Genomic DNA, 21,173 nt, shown 5'->3' with positions numbered 1-21,173 from the left:
ACAATAAATTATTAAATTTAAGATGTGTCATTTTAAAAAATTTATGTTTTATATATTTTTTGAAATGACACAAATTTTTAAAAAAAGTTAACAAGTTAAAGAAAGTAGATTTCCAGGGGAGTGCTGAGTAATATATATATATTTTTAAGGAGGGTAGTGGGCCACATAAGTTTGGGAACTTCTGCTTTGGATGAAGTTGGAAGGTAAGAGGTAAAAATGTTCTTGGGGAAGGGTGGGGCTTCTCAGTCTATCATGTAGGTCTCTTAAATTACAACATGTAGATGATTGTTTTAAAAGTGATTTCCTTTTAGGGACAGGTTGGTCTAACTCTAAAAGATATTCTATCCTTTTTAACTGTGATTTTGTGATCTTCTGATCTCTGATTCTAGATAAGAGGAATGGGCATATGGTTCCAAAGTCTCATTTATTGAAGGTACAGTCTAAGAATGTCTTAAATCCAATCTCATGGCTATCATAGCCCTGAGGTATTATGGAGAACGCAAGGAAATTACCTTTACTGTACAAAGTCCCTTCATTTTTGAGAGCGTGGTAATTGATGATAAATTTATCCATTGCTTTTAGATTACTAGACCTCCACAGTACATCATGTGACCCTAACATTCATGTTTTCCCTGAGGGTCAGGGCTCATAGGTGAAAGGACTTTCTGGGAAGTGACTGCCACCATCTTGGGGCAAAAATGTCTTTTCCCTTGTGGTGTAAGATAGACCTTTGTTTTTGATGCCTCCTCAAGATCAATATAGTCTCACTCTAGATCAAAGGGCCTCAACCATTTTTTTGGTCTCTGTGCCCCTTGCCTTTCAATAAACTTTCTGTATAGTATCCATCGCACTTAAAAGGAAATACATCTTAAAGTTCATTATGCACATTCATATAAGAAATGAAATAGATTAAGTAGTCTCAATAGAAAAATATAATTATTTAGAAAATATTCCCTATACCTCCATGACAAACTTCTCATATTCTCTGTGGGTACTTATAACCCAGAGAGGGAACTCCTGATTAGAATATGGCCCTAAAAATAATTAATCATACTAACAATAGCTAGAACTTATGTAGCCTTTTAAGGTTTACAAGGTATCTTACAATTATTGCCTCATTTGATTTTCATAGCAACCATATTACGTGGGTGCTGTTATTATCCCCACTTTACAGATGAGTAAACTGAGGCACAGGGAGTTTAAGTGAGTTGTCCAGAGTCACACAACTAGCAAGAATCTGAGGTAAAATTTGAAGCTGGGTCTTCCTGACTCCACTGTCTGTCTTCTGGCATCATGTCCTCCCATTTCCTGTTTCATGAACCATTTTCCACCTCTCATGCTGATAATCTCTCCCGAAATGGCAGCCAGTGATCACATGATGTGTATCCCTACTGTACCCTCACTCATATCTACTCTTCCAAGGCAATTTCCAAGCATTCAGCTTTTTTTTTTTACCCCTGTGCTAACCAAAATTAACCTAGCCTTTGTCTCATCATGCAGGGAGATAACAGGAGGGTCAATCTCAAAGACAGGTGATTTAACCTGGAAGTATGTCTCCAGTTGGGAATTTGCTTTTGTCTCTGTTCTTTTCAACCTTTTCATGAAGGAATACATGACATGCTTATAAAACTTGTGGATTTCATGAAGCTGGACAGGATAACTAACACATTGGCTGATGAAGTCAGAATCCAAAGTTGTCTTTGGCAAGTTAACATGACATACCATCTCCAACTGAAATGACCCAATGAGATGCCCATTCATTAGATAACAATTGAAATAACAGCTCAAATAAAGGATGAGGGAGATATGATTACATGTGAAAAGTAATGTGGGAAATGACAAATTCAGTCAATAGGAGCAAACAGTTTGATATGACAATTTTTTAAAAAAAGTCAATTTGATCTTAGGTTACAATAATAGAAGAATAAGGAAGGTAATAGTCCTGTTGTACTCACAAGATCTGAATTTGGAGTTAGAAGGGACCCTAAAGGCAAGTTATTCTAATTCTCTTATTTTCCAAATGAGGAAACTGAGGCCTTGAGAACTTGAGAAGTTAAAAACTGCCTCTTCCATTGCATTATACTACTCTTAGTCAGATTATACCTAGAATATTATGTTCAGTTGTGAGTTCTACATTATGGGGAGGAATGACAATCTGGATCTATCCAGAGTACCACAACCAGAATGGCAAATGGACTAACCATACACAATTATTTATAGTTACTGGGGATGTCCAGATTGAAGAAGGAAAGATTTGGTGGGGCTTAATTGGCAGAACTCAGATTAGGTAAAAATTGAATGGGGCATTTTGGGGAGGATTCTGGGAAGATGGGAGAGTTACGTTTAGAATAAAATAAATAAAATTTTAAAGAATAGAAAGGAAGGCTCATTTTCCAGCACATATAAAGAAAAGTTTCCTAACAATTGGACCTATCCCAAGGCATAATAGCTGCCTTGGTAGGTAGTGACTTTGACAATCATTACAGGTTTTTCAGTGGAAATTGGTGACCACTTCATTGAACCAGAGCTAGAAAGAGGTCATCCAGTCTAACTTCCTTATTTTGTAGATGAGGAAACTGAGGCTCGGGACAGTTAAATAACTTGTCAGGGAGGTTGTAGATATGCCTAAGTACCTTTTAACTCTAACAATCTATGGTTTATGGGCCATGTGCATGAGCTTTAAATTGGAAAAGATCTAATAAAGGAATTCATGCCAATGTGTTAGTCATTAAGACTTTCTTGGGCATGCTTATTTACATTTTAAAATGAGGCACAAAAATATGAATTTTTAACTTTGAAAGTAAAGAAAGAGATGAGGCAAGGAGAAAGGGAAGAAAGGGTTTATTTGAGGGGATTGTTTTGGCAATGGGGAAGCCTTCCTAATACACATAAAATATATCATATAAGTAACAGTTTACAGATGTCTGCTTGAACTAAGCCTGTTGAATATGTCTAAATTTAAAAAAAAAACCTAAATATTAAAAAAATGTTTTGGCTTAATCTTTAACACAAAGTAAGCAACATTTTTAAAATTAGAGGTGATTTTTATATGTGATTTGTTCATTTAAAAAACATAAAAAGTCACATTTAAAAATTAAATATAAAATAACATTAGCAACCTGAAGTACAATATGCAAAACTACCTGGAAAAAATATCCATTGTTCCACCACCAAGATTTCCTTATAGTTTATTGATTTGGGATTGTGGTGAGTATCCCATCATGCAATGAATTTCCGATGTGAAGAGCTTTGCTGGACAGAACTCTACAACCAGCTTTGTAGTGTCTTTGTGGAGGCCCTGGAATTGGAAAGCTCTACTGGCCAATTTCAGATCTCAGGTGATCACACCGAAGCTATGGAGAAACCCAATGTGCTGCTTCCTTCTCAGACATTTATTACATTATGCATTTTGAGAACACATTTTTTAAGCCTCGTTTTTCATCCCCTTGTATTGACTTTCTTTCATAATAAGACCCCTGTATAGAGGAGTAAGTTGAAACATTTGACATCTGTGTTTTATTACAATTTAATATTGGGGGAGGTTAATAAGTCTGGAAACTGAAGTTCTCTGTTCATCTATAGACTGAAATATTAGGAAAATTAGTACTGAATCTTTTTCTAGTGCCAACTATTTCTGCTTTTTCCATGCTATCTTCATCCACATAAACACTCAAAATAAAGCATAATATATGGCAGACCCAAAGAGAACAGTCTGCCTTGTGTGATCCTTAATTTTAAAAATATTTTGCTAATTGGTAAAGTAGTGGTGTGGATAATATTAAAGATCAGGTGATCCAAAAATGATTTGTATCACCTTTTATGGTTATTTTGGAAGCCAATTTGTTGAACTAATTGTGTTTTGCTTAAGATATTTGCTTAAGATATTCAAGTTTTAGTGGTTTTTATGAGGAGATATTAATAAGAAGTGGTATCCCAAAGTATGTTTCATAGAAGGAAAAATATAGAGTTCTAACTAAATGTTTTCATTATAAAGTGTTTAATTAATGTGCAAATAATTATTTTGAAAGATTTAATGGAAGTCTTCATTTAACCCATGATAACTACAACCATATGTTCTGATAGTTCTCTGATAGTTACAACTTCAAATATCCTGTCCTGTCAGCCCCATAAATTACATATTTTAGTGCTTTAGAGGAATTGTAGGAAGTATCAGGGTCAAGTAGACAGAACACTGGATCAGGAATCAGATAACTGGTATTCCTAGGGTCATAGAGGCAGAGTTGGAAGGATATATGATCTAATTCTCTCATACGGTAGAGAAGAAATATTACATGAGGAAACTGAAGCTTAAGAAAGTCAAATGACTTGGCTAAAATTACACCAAGTTAGAGGCAAAATGGATAGAGTGCTAGGCCTGGAGTCTGGAAAGATGAGTTCAAATACCAGATACTTACTAGCTTTGCAACCCTGGGCAAGTCATTAATCTCTGCCTCAGATTCCTCATCTATAAAAAATGAATAATAATAGTACCTTCTTCCCAGGGTGTTATCAGGACCAAATAAAATAGTATTTAACCTTCAAGTGCTACATATACTAGCTGTAATATTTATAAAAACAACTGTTTTTGTTAAAAAATTACTACTTAAGTAACAAGCATGAAGAAGTAGAATTCTAACATAACTTTAGGGCCAGCGATCTTTCCACGGAGTCTTACTGATGAATATTACTAACACAGGCAAGTCTTTTAACTTTTTAAAACTTCAGCTCCTTTATCTGTAAAATAAGGGTGTTGGACTAGATGCCTTCAAAGGTTCCTTCTAACTTTAGATATATGAGCCTACTTAATTCTGTAGGTACAAAGACTCCCTTCACCGATGAAGACTGCAACCGCTCCTCTGCCATAGTACAGTCTTTGTGAGTTGCTGCAGTCAAAACAATTCATGTTCCTGAAGTTAATTTGATGGTGAGCTTCTCTGAACTTAACTAGGCTGGCTACAATCCACCCTTGGAAGACTCTTTCCGAGCTTCTGTTCCATCTCAAAGAACCCCAAGTCACTTCCATGCCACAATTAGACATTGGATTGTGCACTATGGTCCTACCTTTATCTGTTCCAAACAAAGATTTGTAGGGGGGAAAAGTCCATCACAATTTTCATTTAAGAAACTGTGGTCACTTTACCTTGAAGGAAAATATTGGGCTTTCATATGAGTTTTGTTAAAATTCTTTCTGATGAATTCTTTGACATGTGTTATATTAAAATTATTCTAGATGAGTTAAATATGATGTCAAATGGATGATAATTTCTTAAAGTTGAATTCAGTAACAACAAAACTATGAAGGTTTTTTGTTGACTTGAAGGTACTGCAACACACATACTGTGTGTTTCTATACATACATGTGGACTTCCATATATACATACACATATACACACATATAAACACATATATATATGAAATCCTTCAGTTGTAAGGTCATGGAGGACAAAACACAATTTTACCTTCTATATTATACATATTTTCTCTCCCAAAGTTGTACTTTTTTATGCCAGCTGTTTGGTAACCAAGTTGAACAAACACTCTCATTTTGTTTTTGTTTTTTATTTTGTTTTTTAGTTTATTATATGTTCTGAGAAGCAATGTGACATAGCAAATATTACATTGGCCTTGTGCCAAGGAGACCTGAGTTCAGTTTCTACCACTGATAACATACAGACTTTGTGACTATAAGTTATGGATCTGCATCAGAGAAAGCAGTTTCTATGTCACACTGATGAAATCAGGGGCCGAACTCCTCCTTTAAAAAAAAAATTGTGGTGATTCCCCATCATTAAACTTCTAAACTGAAGTAAGATGTCACCTCGGTGACATTTTCCTTTATCTCATTTTATGAGATTTTTTTCTCATTTCATCTTCCATTTTGTAGTTGAAGTAGTACTAAGAATTGCTTTGGTTCTTTATTGTAGTTTACATGTCTCCAGAAGTTATTTGCAATATTTGTTTAGTGGACCGAATCTTTTTTTTAATTAAACTAGAGCAAAGAGCTCCCCTAGAAGTATTACTTGGGTGTTTTATTGGTCCTTGAATGCTACGCCAATGGAACATAAGCTCTTGAACCTGACAAAGTTCCAAGCATTGCCCTAGTCAAAGAATTGGTACAAAAAACATCATCAAGGACATGTGTGATGGACGAAGGAGATCTACCACTCATGGAATGAGTAGGTAAAACACATGCACAGTCTAAGTATTACGTCTTAATCTATAGAATAGTAAAGAAGCCAGAGAATGGCCTTTAGCAAGGGTGATAGATAATCCATGAATGACTCATGGAAGAAGATAGACAATTGCATAGGATGAGAAAGCAGGGACAGGCTACAATTTGTACTATGGGTGAGGAGTACCTTCAATAATGAGATCAAAGATTCATTTAAATATCAGAATCAAGCAATCAACAAGCACTAATTAAGGGCCTTTTATATGCATGGAATGGTGCTGGGATCTAAGGATAAAAAGACAAAAATGAAATATCCCAAAATATGGATTAAGGGACAGACTGATTTGCCTACATCAGGAGTGGGGAACCTGTGACCTTGAGGACACGTGTGGCTCTCTAGGTCCTCAATGCAGCACTCTGACTGAATCCGAACTTCATAGAACAAATCCCATTAATAAAAGGATTTGTTCTGTAAAACTAGGACTCAGTCAAAAGGCTGCACCCGAGGACCTAGAGGGCCACAGATGCCCCATCAATGGCCTAGATTGATGTGTTATGATCATTGCTTATGTTTTCCTACTGTCCTTGCATAGCATAATTAAAATTTGTTTATCTTTTATATTGCAATACAGACCTCATAGTCTCTTAAAATTACTGACATTTAAGGAGCTGAGAAAAATTATGTCATTGTGTAGGTTTCATAAATTGTACAGTTCTTAAAAGTTATATTTCTTGGTCAAGTTGTAGGAATCTAAAAGTATTCCCTTCAATTATTGCTTTCAAATTTTTTGTTTTTGTTAATGTTTCATTAAGTGATATATGGAGAAGTCAAATAGGCTATCTTTTTAAAAATTAAAATATTTAAAATGTTTTACTTGAATTAATTTGTATGATTGGCTGGCTTCATTTCACATCCTAAATAATGAATAATGACTTAATTCCCTCCATCTCCTTTAGTTTTAATTATTTTTTCATTTCTTAGCATTACATTTTAATATAATGATCTTGTATTTGATTTTTCAGCAGGGAATGTAAATCATAAACTACTTTATGGTCATGAGAATTTTTGTTTAAAGGGGAGTCTTTATATTTTGAAAAATTAATGGCAATATGGTGTACTGAGCTGGAAAACTAAATTGTTAGGCAAACCAATTCAAACGATGTTTATTCAGTAGTGCCAGTTATTAGTAAGGCACTGTGTTGTTTCCAGTTCTGCATTCTCAGTAATGAGCACAGGTTCGTTACTGGGAATGCAGAATTGGAAACAACACAGTCCCTGCTCTCAAGAACTTTATAGCATTGTAGTGGAAACACACCATGTACAGAGATAAATATAGTACAAAGTTGAATGTGATGGGGGCAAGGAGGAGAGCTTGATAGTGATCTAAGAAAGATAAAGATGTTAAAAACACTATAAGGTGGAAGCAGAGTGGCATCTGAGTTTTATCTTAGTAAATCAATCAACCAATCAGCACTTAGTATGAGTCAGGCAACTTTGCTAAGGGTCTCTCTTCCTCAAAGGAAGAGAAGTATTTGAATGAGCAGTGAATGAAGAGAGATTGCACGCCAGGTATGGATGATTGCCTTACAAATGGGAAGAGAAGTCCCAGAGATTTTTCAACATGACATAGTCGGTCATGTGTTTCAGTAATGATGATGATAACAGTAGCATTTTTATAGGACTCTAAGGTTTGCAAAATATATTATTTCAACTACTGCGACATCATTGTGACAAGCAGGAGAGCAATGGATTGGGATTTTCTTGTTTGGATAACTAAGTTTCTGTGGGTAAAACATTTCACCTCTCTTGGCCTCACTAACTGTCTGCTAAATGAGTTTGGACCAAATGATCTCTTTACAGCTATAACATTTTATGATTGAATAGTCTACAGTTACATTCATAGCATGGAGTTAGGTGGGTGATTGTTGTTATGGCTGTTGACAATTTTTCCTGAATCTTTGCTGAATTAACAAAAGGGAATTATTTACAAAATGACCACTTTCCTTTTGTTTTGTTCTCCTGCCCTTTGAATTTGCACTTGCCACACTTACTATGGAGAAGGGAAGCCTAGAAATCATTTAGTCCAGTTTGACGTGTTACCCACTTGACTTAAATTGTAGTTGCTGTGCTAATTATTGTTTTCCATTAATTGAATAGTTGATACATATGCTTCAATGTCTTTATTTGCTTGTATGCTGAGTCAGAATGTGTAATGCCTCATGGCACGTATTTGAATACATGCATTTCAAATATTCATTTGTACAATATATGCAAGGGCTTCTATCTCTCCAGACTTGAGTACACAAGCACACATAACCGCCCTCCTTTTTTTTCCCCTTTGCAAATCGAAACAGGCTGGACAAGTTCATGTGATGCAAATGACGTCAGCCTCCATTCGGTCCCGTGATAGACAGACAACCTTCCCTACTCTACCCCACCCCTCCCCTCTGCCACAAAAAACAGACTGATCTCGCGAGAAACCTGCCCTCTCCGCGCCAGACCTTCCCGAGAGGACCGGGAGTTACCCGGGAAAAAGGGAAAGGTGCGGCTGAGCGCTGGGTTGCGCGTGAATTCTTTGTTCACACGTCTGCTTGAAGCCCGGAAGCTTGGATGCACGCTCAAATACAAAGCTTCGGTGTGGGAAGCAGCGGAGGCGGTGGAGACACAGTGTCTGCACCTGCACCTTTAAGAGTGGCCCAGGGAGCCTGGAGCCTGGCGTCCCCAGGGCTCGCAGAACGCGGGAGAACGACTTCCTGGCTGGGCGTGGGAGCGAGCCCCACGGGGCATCTCGGCTGCAGCGGCCACGGTCGCTTCTGCAGCCGAGGCGGCTTCTGAACCAACTGCCTCCTCGGGCTGGCTCCGAGCTGGAAAGCTGGGATGCAAACGCTCCCAACTGGATCCGCACCCAAGCACTAGTGCACGTAGATGAGCCCGTTCCCCCCCACCCCCGGGGAGATCCTGCGGGAAATTGGCCATGCTATAGTCAGACTCCGAATGCGCACGGGAAGAACGAGCGGAGCGGTGTGGGGGCTCAGATCACTTTGCGCCCCCGGGGAGCTCGGTTCAGGGGGACTGTGCAAGGCCTCCACAAGCGTCTGGCCGCGAAGGGTCGTTTTAAAGCCGTTGGCCAGTCTGTGCATTTATTCCCTTCTGGTTGGGCCAAGCGGTGCACACCCCTGCCTGGGGCTCCCTGGCCGCCCCTCCCAAGATTTTGAGCCCTGTTCCCTTCCTCCTCATCGTGTCTGTCTGGATTTGTCTTCTCGGACCTGTTTGCAGAGACCCTGTTCCTTAGTACCTCTCCTCCTCCTGCCCTCCCCAGACCACTTCAATTGTGTGTGTGACCCCGTCTTCTGTAATCTTTTTGCAGAGACTCTGCCTGGGTATACCCTCCTCCCCTGTGCGCGCGACACACACACACACACACACACACACACACACACACACAGAAACACATTGCGTGCTGAGAGGCTTGAGTCGCTAGAGGGAGGTGTGGGACAGAGAAAAGAGGGGGGGAAGTCCAAAGGGGGGGTGGCCCCGCAGTAGCTCGAGGAGGGGCTGGGGGACAGCAGAGACTCTGAGGCTTCTCCTGAGCTGAACTGTGCTCGCCCTGCCATTGCCCACCGCGGGTGCCCAGCGCGCTCGGAGCCGTACCTCGTCTCTTTATTCCCAGAGAGCTGCATAGGTGCCCCAGCTGCCCGGCGGCTATCACTGGCGGGGCGGGGAAGGGGAGGAGAAGCCGGGCAGAAGAGCCGAGCTTCTCATTGCTCGGGCGCTCCTTCGCGCACACCCACCCACCCACTGGAGTGGAGAGACTGAGGCTGCTGACAGCTGCAACTGGACTGGAGTTCTCTCCTTCAGGCTTCTCTTCCTTCCCCTGCCCCCTCCCCACTCCACTCCACCCCCTCTCCACCCTTGCACTCCCTCCCCTCCGCCTTTATTCCCTCCTGTCCCCAGTTCATATCGTTTCGCAACTGCTCGTCTCCTGCCCCGTGGCTGGCTGAGTTTTTTCTCTCTCCACCCCCCCCCATTCCTGGCACCTCTTCTATAATACTTTCCCCCCCTCCTCCAATTGGGGAGTGAGGGTGGGAGAGAGGGAGGGTGGAGCGTCCAGAGCCGGAGAAGAAAAAGAAGGAAGAGGGAGCAGAAGGATTGTACGATTGTGGAGAGGGCACCCCACTGCACCCTTTCTTTCCCATTACACCCTTCCTACCTTCCCTCCCCCTCCCCCCCAAGTCCCGATCCAGCCACTTTCGGACAAGAAAAGTGAAGGAAGACGGCTCGGGGGTGATAGCGACACGGGGGCCAGTCCCAGACAAGCAGCAGCTCCTCCTGTCCCGTCTCATCCTCCTTCCTCCTCGACAGGAGCCAGCCCGAACCTATGATGGCTTCAACTACAACCTGCACCAGGTTCACCGACGAGTATCAGCTTTTCGAGGAGCTTGGAAAGTAAGCGTCCTTGCCTGGCATCTGCGGGTCCCCTTTCCTGCAGAGGGCGAGTCGCGTTACCCCCGACCCAGCGGTCCTTACCGTTAGGGGGTCGTAGGAGTTTAGAAAGGGGGAGGGGGATCGGGGGGAAGTGGCTGGCTTGACAGCTGGGCAAAAGGTACTGATCCTTAGGAAGAGGGCGGGGGAGTAGAAAGGGAAGACCACCAGGCTGTGGCCAAGTCTGATAATCCCACCCACCCTCCTTCCCCACTCCCATTTGTGCAAGAGAGCCTTAGTGGATTTATGATCCTTGCAGTTATAGCTGTCATCCTTTGGAGTGTGTATATGCTTGTGAAAGGCAGGAAATGAGAACCCATGTAAAATGTAACATAGATCATGTTTTCTGTAAATAGAGATGCCTCCAGGGTTTACCGGCGTGTCTGCTCAGTGATACACGTACGGATGAAAACCTCACTGACACAGACGGTGCCATATTTATTGATGCCGAAAGTTCAAGTTGGCTTTCAGTCTATTTTGCATCCAGTAGTTCTGTCAAAGGAAACAGCAGCCCAGTGTAACATACATACCTATATACTAATCCCTTACACCTTTCAGCTATTTTAGGGGAAAAAACTTTCTGGGATTGATTAATGTCACACCATTCTTCCAGGATATAGACAGTCTCTCCTAGGAGGATTTATGTGCATGGAGGAAAAACGCTCTGGAAAGGGGAGATTCCTGTTTTGTGTGTATGCGTGTGTTAAGGATTATATATAGATACACACATACATACAGTGACAAAAATACTTGACAATTTTAAGGAAGAGGGAGAAAGATCTAAATGAGGGAACTCATTATAAAGAAATCTAACCTCAGGCTCAGCCACAGTGTTACAGCATCACCCCCAATTAAAATCTATTCTCATTCATATCTACAGCTTGGTCTATTTCTTGGAGAAGGGGTGTGCGCATATATGCTTGTTGGTGGCTGATAAAGGCAAATAAAAGGAAATGTAAATTTCATTGTATAAGTGTATTTATTCAGTATGATACTCTTACACTGAGTGGTGCTGCATATATATGTGTGTGTGTGTATATATATATACACACACACACATACATACGTACATACATACATACATATACATACCAAGAATATGTCAAAAGAGATAGTTTAATTAAAAACCTTTTTTTAAAACCAATGCATAAAGAAATCATCATGCCAAGATTCATTAACCCACACAAATATGCTCAATATTTATATTTCACTGAGAACAATTATCATATTTATAGAGTTAGAGATACACTCATTATTTTTTCCCTACCAAAATAAATGGGCAGCAGATTTTGGCTCCCTCTTATTCCAGCTCTGTGCAGTGTTTTCTCTGGGCATTTGGTGCTACTGTGTGAGCGGATATTGTAGAATGTGTTCAAATTCCTTGTGCAAACAAGATCCGTTACAATTGGCAGCCCTTTTATTTTGTTGTCTAATGATATGGTGTTCTCCCTGTTAAATTCTAATCACTATTATATTCTGGAAAATTAAGAAAGGGCTAGGATTGGTTGTTTTGGGGGCTGCTTCTATTGATATTTGGAAAGCCACTAAAATCACTGAAAGCACTCAAATTATTAGATCCCATTTGTTGAGTATCAGAGCCTGGTTGTATTGATACCTTGCTGATTATTGGTTTTCAGGGGGGCATTCTCAGTGGTGAGAAGATGCATGAAAATCCCTACAGGACAAGAATATGCTGCCAAAATTATCAACACCAAAAAGCTTTCTGCTAGGGGTGGGTATTTTCAATCAATTTTTTGAGTGTCTTTTTTTTATTGCTTTAAATGATCAGTTTTGTATGTAAACATGTGCTGTGGTTACAGTGGAATTAGATTCTAAAGGTTTAATATATTTATAAGCATTTCCTCTCCCTAAAGAAGTATTGATTTATTTATTTTTTAAATAATTGGACAAATTAATCCACTTAAAGTTGACATGTTTAATACCATAGTGAGTTCAAATTCTTGTGGTTGGTGTCATCCCATATTCAATAGCATGAGTAATAGAGCTATTCTAAAGTAAATAAATGCCACTATGAGGATTTTGCCTTTAGCTGCAGTGTAAAACAACTTTAAATACAGCCCAGGGATTAAAAAAAAAGTCACATGATTCTCATGGTTCCTTTTGCTTTTGAGGAGAAAAAAATAGGCCATAGCTTAGTTGAATCATGATCTTTTATTGTAATTAGACTTAAACTTAATTCAACAAGGCATGTTTAATACCCATGACCTTGAGAAGAAAAGATGTGACACATGCCTTGGTCTAAAACAAAATGTATGGCTATAAGGATCTAGGTAGAATTTTGATGTTTTTTTATGTTCACTAAAGGACTTTATTTTTTTCTTAGACATGAAGACTTCTTATAGAATCTTAGTATGTGCTATCCATGAGGTTTGTATCTGAATAGATATTTTATAGACATAATCAGACATAACTGGAAATTGTTTATTATTGAGGGACTAATAGGCCTCATGACAATCTTGTTTAGCACAGGCATGCTAGACATTTGTAGTGAAATGTTAGGCATTGCCAATTATGGTACATGTTTCTAAAATATTTTTGTGGAAACTTATGTTCCGTTGATGAGCATGAAAATGAATGAACAGCTTCAAGGGAGTAAAACCATCTTTGTGGACTGGGCAATTTTTGAAAGTGGGAATGAAAATAACATCTCTTGAAGGCAGAGTTTACTCATTTTGCCTTGAGTTTGAGAATGTTGCTACTACTTAACAGTTAGTTCACCTTCATGTGACTGGCTATCAGCTCATCTGTGATTGGAGGCCTTTTCTTCTCTACTTTGGTGTGAAATTCTGCATTTAAAATTTGCTTACTGCTTAAGAAGTTGGCACTTGGGATCATTTTAAAGGGGTTTTCCCCCCTCATCACTCCACCCGGCGCACCTCAGCTAACTGTGATTCTGAGGAACACCCACACGCAGAAGCCCTTGACACATTAGAGATCCGTTACAAGATGCACAGGAAGGTGTGAGGCAGGAATAAATAGAAGGTGAAGTATGTTCAGATATACTTTTTTTTTCCCCAAATAGTTTTAAGACTAATGAAAAATGGTTGACAAATCTGTTAGATTTTCAAAAAGTCATAGGAATGATTTACTCTGAAGCTCTAAAGTTTCACCCCTTTCACCCTTTTAAAGGAGACACTTAGGGACACTCTTAAGTCTGTCTAGACAGGAACAGTATGTAAAGCACAATATTTTAACAGAAAGTCCTTTAATGACTTCAAGTCTCTTTATAAATTGAGTCAGAATTATTGATTATGGGCATTAGGAGTAAGTTACCTAGCTTTAGTAATTTCTCCCTGGACCCATAGTAGCCTACTCCAGAGTTTGGGGGCATATCATCCTTCCTATACACTTTTTTCCTACTGCTTATAAGCCACGGATCATGTGATTCCCTCATAGAATGTATTCCTTCCTCTCTGTCAAGGCAAATTCTTCCCCTTAAAGCCTTGCCTCCTCCAGTCTGCTAACCTTATTGAGACCTAGTCATTCTAATCAGTTACTCTTAGTAAAAACAAACAGACAAACAAACAACAAAAAAAAGAGACAAAATTGAAACAGGATTCAGAAGCCCTTAATTCTAGTTTTGGACTCAGTTTACCAACTGTATAATTTTGGGCAAGTCATTTGTAAAAACTGATAGAACATCTACTGTTCCTGCTTCACAAGAGAATTACATGAGATTACGTCCACACACACACACACACACACACACACACATATATGTGTGTATAGATATATGAAAAGTTTTAACTGCTATGCATTTAAAGTGTTATCATCATTATTATTATCATCATTGTCATTATTATGGTTATTAGAAGCAGAGCACCTTAGAGGTAATCTATTCCAACTGCTTAATTTTACAAATTTGAAGAAATTGAGATCTCAGATAAGAAGACTTACCAAATTACTTCCACCTCCTTAAAATATTTTATTCTTATCTCTGTGCCTACAGCTTTTGGTTATACCATGTTTGTTCATATACTAATCAATATATTTATTCAGTCTTTATGTTAAATAGTAAGCCCCATACTGGGAAGGCTTATGTTCTTTGTATCCTTCAGAACTTTCCACAGGCTTTAAATGATGTTGACTGTGACTAAATGTGGTTCATTAAATGGTTCTTGGAAATGACTATTGAATATCCAAGGGTGTGTAAATTTACTTGAAAGGAGGGACTTGAGACAGGTGAGAGAATCAATCTCAAAGAAGACTATATAATGTGCTTTTAAAAATCTTGTTTGTCTTTGAAAAAGAGTTTCCAGCTTTCTGATAGGATACAGATAGATCTAAAGATGTGTTTCTGTTTTAAATTTTGTTTTTGAAATTTATTAATTAGCTAAAGGGAGCAGTAGTGGAAAAAACTGAATTTGGAGTCAAGGATATTGAGTTCCAGTTCTGCCTCACATGCTTTGCCTATGTAATCCTGTTAAAACACCTAAATTTTTTAAGCCTCTTTTTCTTCATTTATTAAATTAGTAGTTTGAACTAGGTAGCCTCTAAAATCCCTTTTTGCTTTAAATCAGTGATCTATGATCCCATGATTTGTTGTCTTAAAGGAAAAAAAAGGTCCTTTGTAAATGATGTTATCTTTGCAGATCTGTGATACTTTGATTGGCTCATCTTTTTTTTTTTCTCTCAAGCTTTTGTCTCATGTGTTATTTGAAATATTTTGCTTTTGTGAACCTAAGCCTTAGGTTTCTTTATTTTTAAGATTAGAGGAGGACTGCAAAATACACCACTGCAACTGAAAAGGAAGATTTTTTAGTGTCAGTAAATTGAGCCAACAGGACAGAAAGGGGAGGAGGGGGAGAAAGCTGGCAAAGTTCCTGTACACTTTTGCAAATGCAGCTGTACTGTCACCCAGGCAGGATTCTCTGCACCTAGTTTTTAGCGGGACTGTTCAAAGATTTCTAGCAGGCCGTTACTTCCTCTCAGCTCTTAGTCATACACACCATATATGGAGACTGTTAGGGTATCAAAGACATTCTTTTGCTATTGTGTTAAAATGCACATTGGTAATACACTGATTATACAGCAAGGAACAGGTAGATAACTGTACTTATATTTAAGTTGACTGTTTTGAAATAAAAAAAAAAGTACTTAGACCTTTCCCATCACAAATATACAGAATATTATAAAATATAGTACATCTGCCTTCAAAAGGTTGTTTTTTATTTTATATAACTAATGTTTAGTAATTGAGTGATAATAGAATTTTAGTTCATGTAAACAGATATGTTAAGCAGGAACCATATCATTTTAATATAGAAATTAAGCTAATGCTAGTTGACATTTGCAAAAGGCTTCATAAATATCTTTTATAAACATTAGCTCATTTGATCCTTAAATTAACTTGTAGAGTTAGATACATTGGGTACTCTTATCCCCATTTTACAGATTAAGAAACTATTTCTTAGACACTTGGTAACTTGCTCATGGGCATATGTAAATACCAGTGGGTAGGGATTCAAGCTTAGTTCTTTCTAGACTCTATGTCCAATGCACTTTCCGTTATACCATGTTCTCTTTTATTTCAGGTTGCCAGGATTATCATTATAAGTTATAAATAATGTTGTTCTATATAAAGCTTGGGGGGGACCCTCGAAAATCAAGCACACAGTGTAAGATTTATATAACACCAATCCGTTACATTTATATTCATCCTATACCCATGCTAGGGTATTAAAGTTGTCTGTTTATGTTCTCAAAAATGATACACACAAATTTCCTTAGAAGAAAGCTATTAACATTATTTTGCATTATAGAAACTTATATATTTACGATTACTTGAAACAAAGAATTGCTTTGCAATTCTTAAACATATTCTGTAGAGATGGTAAATATGTTCCTTCTAATTATAGTTGACATGTATATATACAGAGAGATATAACCTATGTATTTAAAAGCTCAGAGCTTCTTATTTTTCTTAATGCTCTTTTCCCAGGTACATTAGTAACCCTGTTAGGGACAACAAAACTAATCTTGCTGGGATTTTCTTGCTAGCTAATTACTCAGAAGCATTGCTGTAACTTCCCTTACCTTTTTATTTGACTTGAAGTAATAATGATAGAATTGAGTGTTTATGTAAGTGAATCAAGTGTTTTACTAATACATTTTTAAGAATCAGCCAATTTAGATTTTTTTTTTTTGGCAAGGCAGTTGGGGTTAAGTGACTTGCCCAGGGTCACGCAGCTTGTAAGTGTCAAGTATCTAGTCTGAGATCACATTTGAACTCTGGTCTTCCCAACTCCAGGACCAGCGCTCTGTCCACTGCGCCACCTTGCTGCCCCTATATTTTTGTTAAATTTTTGGTCCTAATTTTTTGAAAGCTTTCTATGCTTTCAGAGAATTTCTCAGTAGTTTTAATTGACATGTGAGGATTTTCCAGCTCTTCACCTTTTTTCTCCAGGATTTGAGGGGAAGGGAAAGAGTGAGAATGAGGTAATGAGGTAATGATATCCTGGTAGTTTTTTGCATTTTGCCCACATTTGACCACATGTAAATTATTATGTCCATCCTGATATTAGACGGGATTACTTCTCTCATGTTGAGTTTTTTTCACTTCAATTTCTTTAAAATAGTGCTTATTATGAAAATAAGTTTTGAATAAATGTATTGATAATGTTGAAAACTAGTAAAGAGTTGAAACAGTGACAGCATTTAATGATCGGATTATTGTAAGTAAATGCATAGAATTTTTGTTTATTATTGAATAAAGTAGAATGTAATATTAAATGAAGAATGTGAATATCAGTTACTTCAGTAAGAAATTAGTGACAAGGCACAAGAATGACAATGTCAGAATCTGACATCGTGACATACCTGTTGTCTTTGCATAGTGCTTTTCAACTGAAATATTGATTTAGCTTTTTTGTTTGAAAAGTATAATTTAATAATGACCATTTATGAGTCCTTTTAATGTTAATGAGAATAAATTATCACTAAGCACTTATTAGAATTTTTAAATTTTTTTCATTTGTTAGGAACCTTTTCCTATTTCGTTTCAGAATCTTCATGATATCTACAAAGCTAAAGTCTCCAAGCACATACATTTTCTAATTCGGTTTATATTATAGATTCTGGCTGGGACTTTGTCTTATACATTGTGCCTGTCTAGGCACATTTCACGTAGTGGATACTATGTGAACATTTGACCAATTGGCTAAAAACACCAAAAGTCAGGCATCGTGGAAGCTACATTAATTTTCTCAGGCTTGTTGGATACCATTTAGGAAGTTGTACTCCAGTGAATAAAACTGGTGTTAGCCCAGATATAATGTGGGACTTTTGATTCTGAGGCAGGCTAAAGTAGCTAAATAATGAAAGGGATAGTTAGTAAGATTTGAATTGAAATCCAGACTCAGATACTTAGTAGCCACGTGACTCTGGGCAAGTCATTTAACCTCTTTTTGCCTCACTTTCCTAAGCTGTAAAATGGGGACAATAGCATCTTCCTTTCAGGGTTGTTGTGAGGCTCAAATGAGATGCTATTTGCAAAGTGCTTAGCCCAGTGCCTAGCACACAGTAGAAGCTATATAAATGCTTGTTCCCTTCTGTTTTTTCTTCCAAACTCAAGAACAACATTAATAGCCACAAAATCAGACAACTTTGAAATGTTTTTCAAAATTGAAACTGTTTCAGTCTGCCCTTTAGTTTAAGAGAAAGGATATAATTGTGCAACAATATGATCTGAACAAAATTTGCTCCCTGTGTCTAAAAATGGGTGATACATTATATCAACAGATCTCAATTTATTGAAGTAGAGAAATAATTTCTACAAAGATTCCTCAACGAGTTGATCAGCACCAGCCTGATACTAGAAACAATAACAATAACAGATGGGCAGAATCTTACAATGGAAGGAAGGTCACTACTACTTCATAACCCAAAAGACACCAAAAGATCCTTAAGGACTATCATAAAGACCTCAAATTACAAATACGAACCCCTCCCCTCTAGAATTCAACAAACTATAATAGAATTGCAATGTCATTATCCCAGCCAAAAATTGTTACTCACTACTTAAGAAAATATGTCACTTTTCTGAATCCTCATAACCTGCAATCTACTTGAAACAAATAGCTTTCAAAATATAGAGGCAAATGAAGAAATCCGTATGCTGTCTACTACTGGCTCTTTCTCCAAGATACTCTTGGTGAACCCACAGATGACTTTATATCCTAGTACTTCTGTTCAGTTACCAAATAAAATTTAAAAAATCATTTTGTCCACCTGAGCAATTTCTGGTGAGCATAAAATACAAAAAGAACAATGATAAGACCTATCTCAAGACTATTTCTATTTGAATTCTGTCAGAGCTAACGTAGAATGGGGACAATAACAATGATAGATAGTGGGGTAGCCTTTACTGCTACGTAGCCTTCATAAGCTTTCTGGAATTTTAAGTGAGAAGGGGGTCATTATCATAGCTTTCAAAATATTCTTTTTTTCTAGCCTTGTGGGCTCAAGGATTATGGGGAAATGAAAGGTTGTACTATAACAATAATTTTCCTTTTGTATTGGTTGATAAAGCTCTGTGTTGTATTTGAACAAATAAGTGCTTAGTTGTAGAATATACCTCTGTTGTGTGAACTGAAAATGGATACGCAACTCTTATGAGTAAACGGAAGGTGTAAGAATATGCCTAATTCTCCAAGAGTCAGCTAGTTTTACTTGGTGAGTTTCCATTAAGAGAATCACATAGTGCAGGAAGGATAGGCAGTTTGTGGACAGATAGATCTTTCCAACTGGTCTGTGAGGACGACTCACCAAATCACATAATCACTCCTTGATTGTTCTTCTGCCCCGTGGCCAGAAATTTTTCATTGTAGCCTTTCTTTTCAAGAGGATTGCCAGGAGGAGCTGTGCCTCTTATTTCTACCAGTACCTCCTCTATCCACTCACTTGCATACCACTCTCTACCCAAACTACAGCTTAAGAAACAGGAACATGGTAGTGACAGACACTTGATTTTTCAGAATCCAGCCAATAATTTACCATTAAAATGACACCGATTTGAAATATACAGTGTATCCTCCTAAGGCTAGAACATGTTGAGCTTCTTAACCGTAAGACTTTGGGGACACTCTCTATAGTTTCTTTATTTTTCAAGGCTGTCTAGCTTATGTATGAATTTAATCTAGAATGATTTTTATAGTAGTTCTTCAAAGTAATTATAAAAACATCATGCTCCTTATAATTAAATTAGAAATGTATTTTTTTATAGTTTAGGGTATTTTTTCTTCCAAAATGATTTAAAATAGTTTAGGTACTGATGACTTAGTAAAACAATACTATATTTACCTGCATTTAAAGTGAATATGTATGGAATATTTTAAACATAGAGGTTTGGCTTTTCTTTGCATTTTAAATAAAAGTTTTTGAAAGATGTCTGAAAATTTTATTTAATATGTTTGCATGTGAAAATATTACAGGAAGTGATAGATGGCAGAGGCTGAACAAATGAAAATAGAGCATTGGGATATTAATTTTTAAATTTATAAAACAGCTATGTGAAATTTAGAAATCTATTCATATGTTTTGATGGAAAGAATTTTGGCCTTGAAGTTCATGGAGTCTGCCAATTAGTAGCTCTGTGACCTTGGGCAAGTCACTTGCCCTGTCTAAGCCTCAATTTTATCTTTGTCCAATGGGAATAATAACCTTTACGCCACCTACTTCACAGGGTTGTTGTAAGGAAAGTTTTTTATAACCTTTATAACCAATGTGAGTTATAATAATTTTTATTATGAATGAAATGAATATCCAGATGTGTGTTTGTTGTGATGGAAATTAAGGTAAACTGAGGCACAAATCTCTGAGCACAATCAATTTATTAGGAAACAGTGAATTTGCCAGCAAAGAATCTTAACCTCTTCAGCTAGCTAAGAACCTGAATGAAGGCTGACAAATAATTTTTATGGACAAAAGGAGGAGCATCCAAAAACTGTAAGGTAGCATCATAGATGGAGAAAACAACACAAGTGGTTACAAAGTCAGCAGCATCGTATATGTGAGGCACGAGGTGATTGACTGTAAATTTGGCATGCAGGGCCTCTCTTTCCATCTTGTCACTATGGAAAGCTCATTGCTGGCGTCTACTTGTGGCTAGTTAGTGTCACAGTGATAACAGACCAGGCTTGCTTGAAGGACAGCCAGTGGTGCAGAGATAACAGACCAGATTCCTTGGCATCCACCTACATCCTTTAAGGAGAACAGATTTCCTTGACATAAGAATAGAACAGTGATTAGCAGGAAAGCTGAATTTCCAAATTTAACTCAGAGACAAATGAAATATGACTTAGGTAATATACAAAATGTCTCTAGTGATGCAAAACCAAATAAATTATAGAATAGAATCAATTTGATTTTTTAAATTTTTAAGTCTTAGTTCTGATACTTATAAGCTCTGTGGCCTTGGATAAGTCATTTCATCTTTTCTGTGCCTCAGTTTTCTCATTGTAAAAATAGGAACGATAATGTTTACGTGACTCAAAATTT

The 21,173-nt window shown here is 37.7% G+C and overlaps 1 protein-coding gene across 7 annotated transcripts in view; it reads left to right on the top strand.

Moving 5' to 3' along the window:
• Positions 1–9,721: 9,721 nt before the first annotated feature.
• The window catches only part of CAMK2D (calcium/calmodulin dependent protein kinase II delta), a 344,903-nt gene continuing 333,451 nt past the window's right edge, over positions 9,722–21,173 (top strand). For 4 of the 7 annotated variants that reach the window (XM_021001411.2, XM_021001410.2, XM_021001409.2 and 1 more), the window contains exons 1-2: positions 9,723–10,619; positions 12,293–12,387. In XM_021001411.2, coding sequence (XP_020857070.1) covers positions 10,552–10,619; positions 12,293–12,387 — 163 coding nt within the window. In that variant the 5' untranslated portion in view covers positions 9,723–10,551. Of the gene's footprint in view, positions 10,620–12,292; positions 12,388–21,173 lie in introns of all 7 variants that reach the window. The other 3 variants (XM_021001407.2, XM_021001404.2, XM_021001414.2) reach the window with 1 other exon arrangement.

Source organism: Phascolarctos cinereus, unplaced genomic scaffold (assembly GCF_003287225.1).
Source record: "Phascolarctos cinereus isolate Bilbo 61053 unplaced genomic scaffold, phaCin_HiC Scaffold_9;HRSCAF=440, whole genome shotgun sequence".
Taxonomy (NCBI): domain Eukaryota; kingdom Metazoa; phylum Chordata; class Mammalia; order Diprotodontia; family Phascolarctidae; genus Phascolarctos; species Phascolarctos cinereus.
Note: the sequence above shows the minus strand (reverse complement) of the source record. Positions and strands in the feature narration are given on the sequence as shown.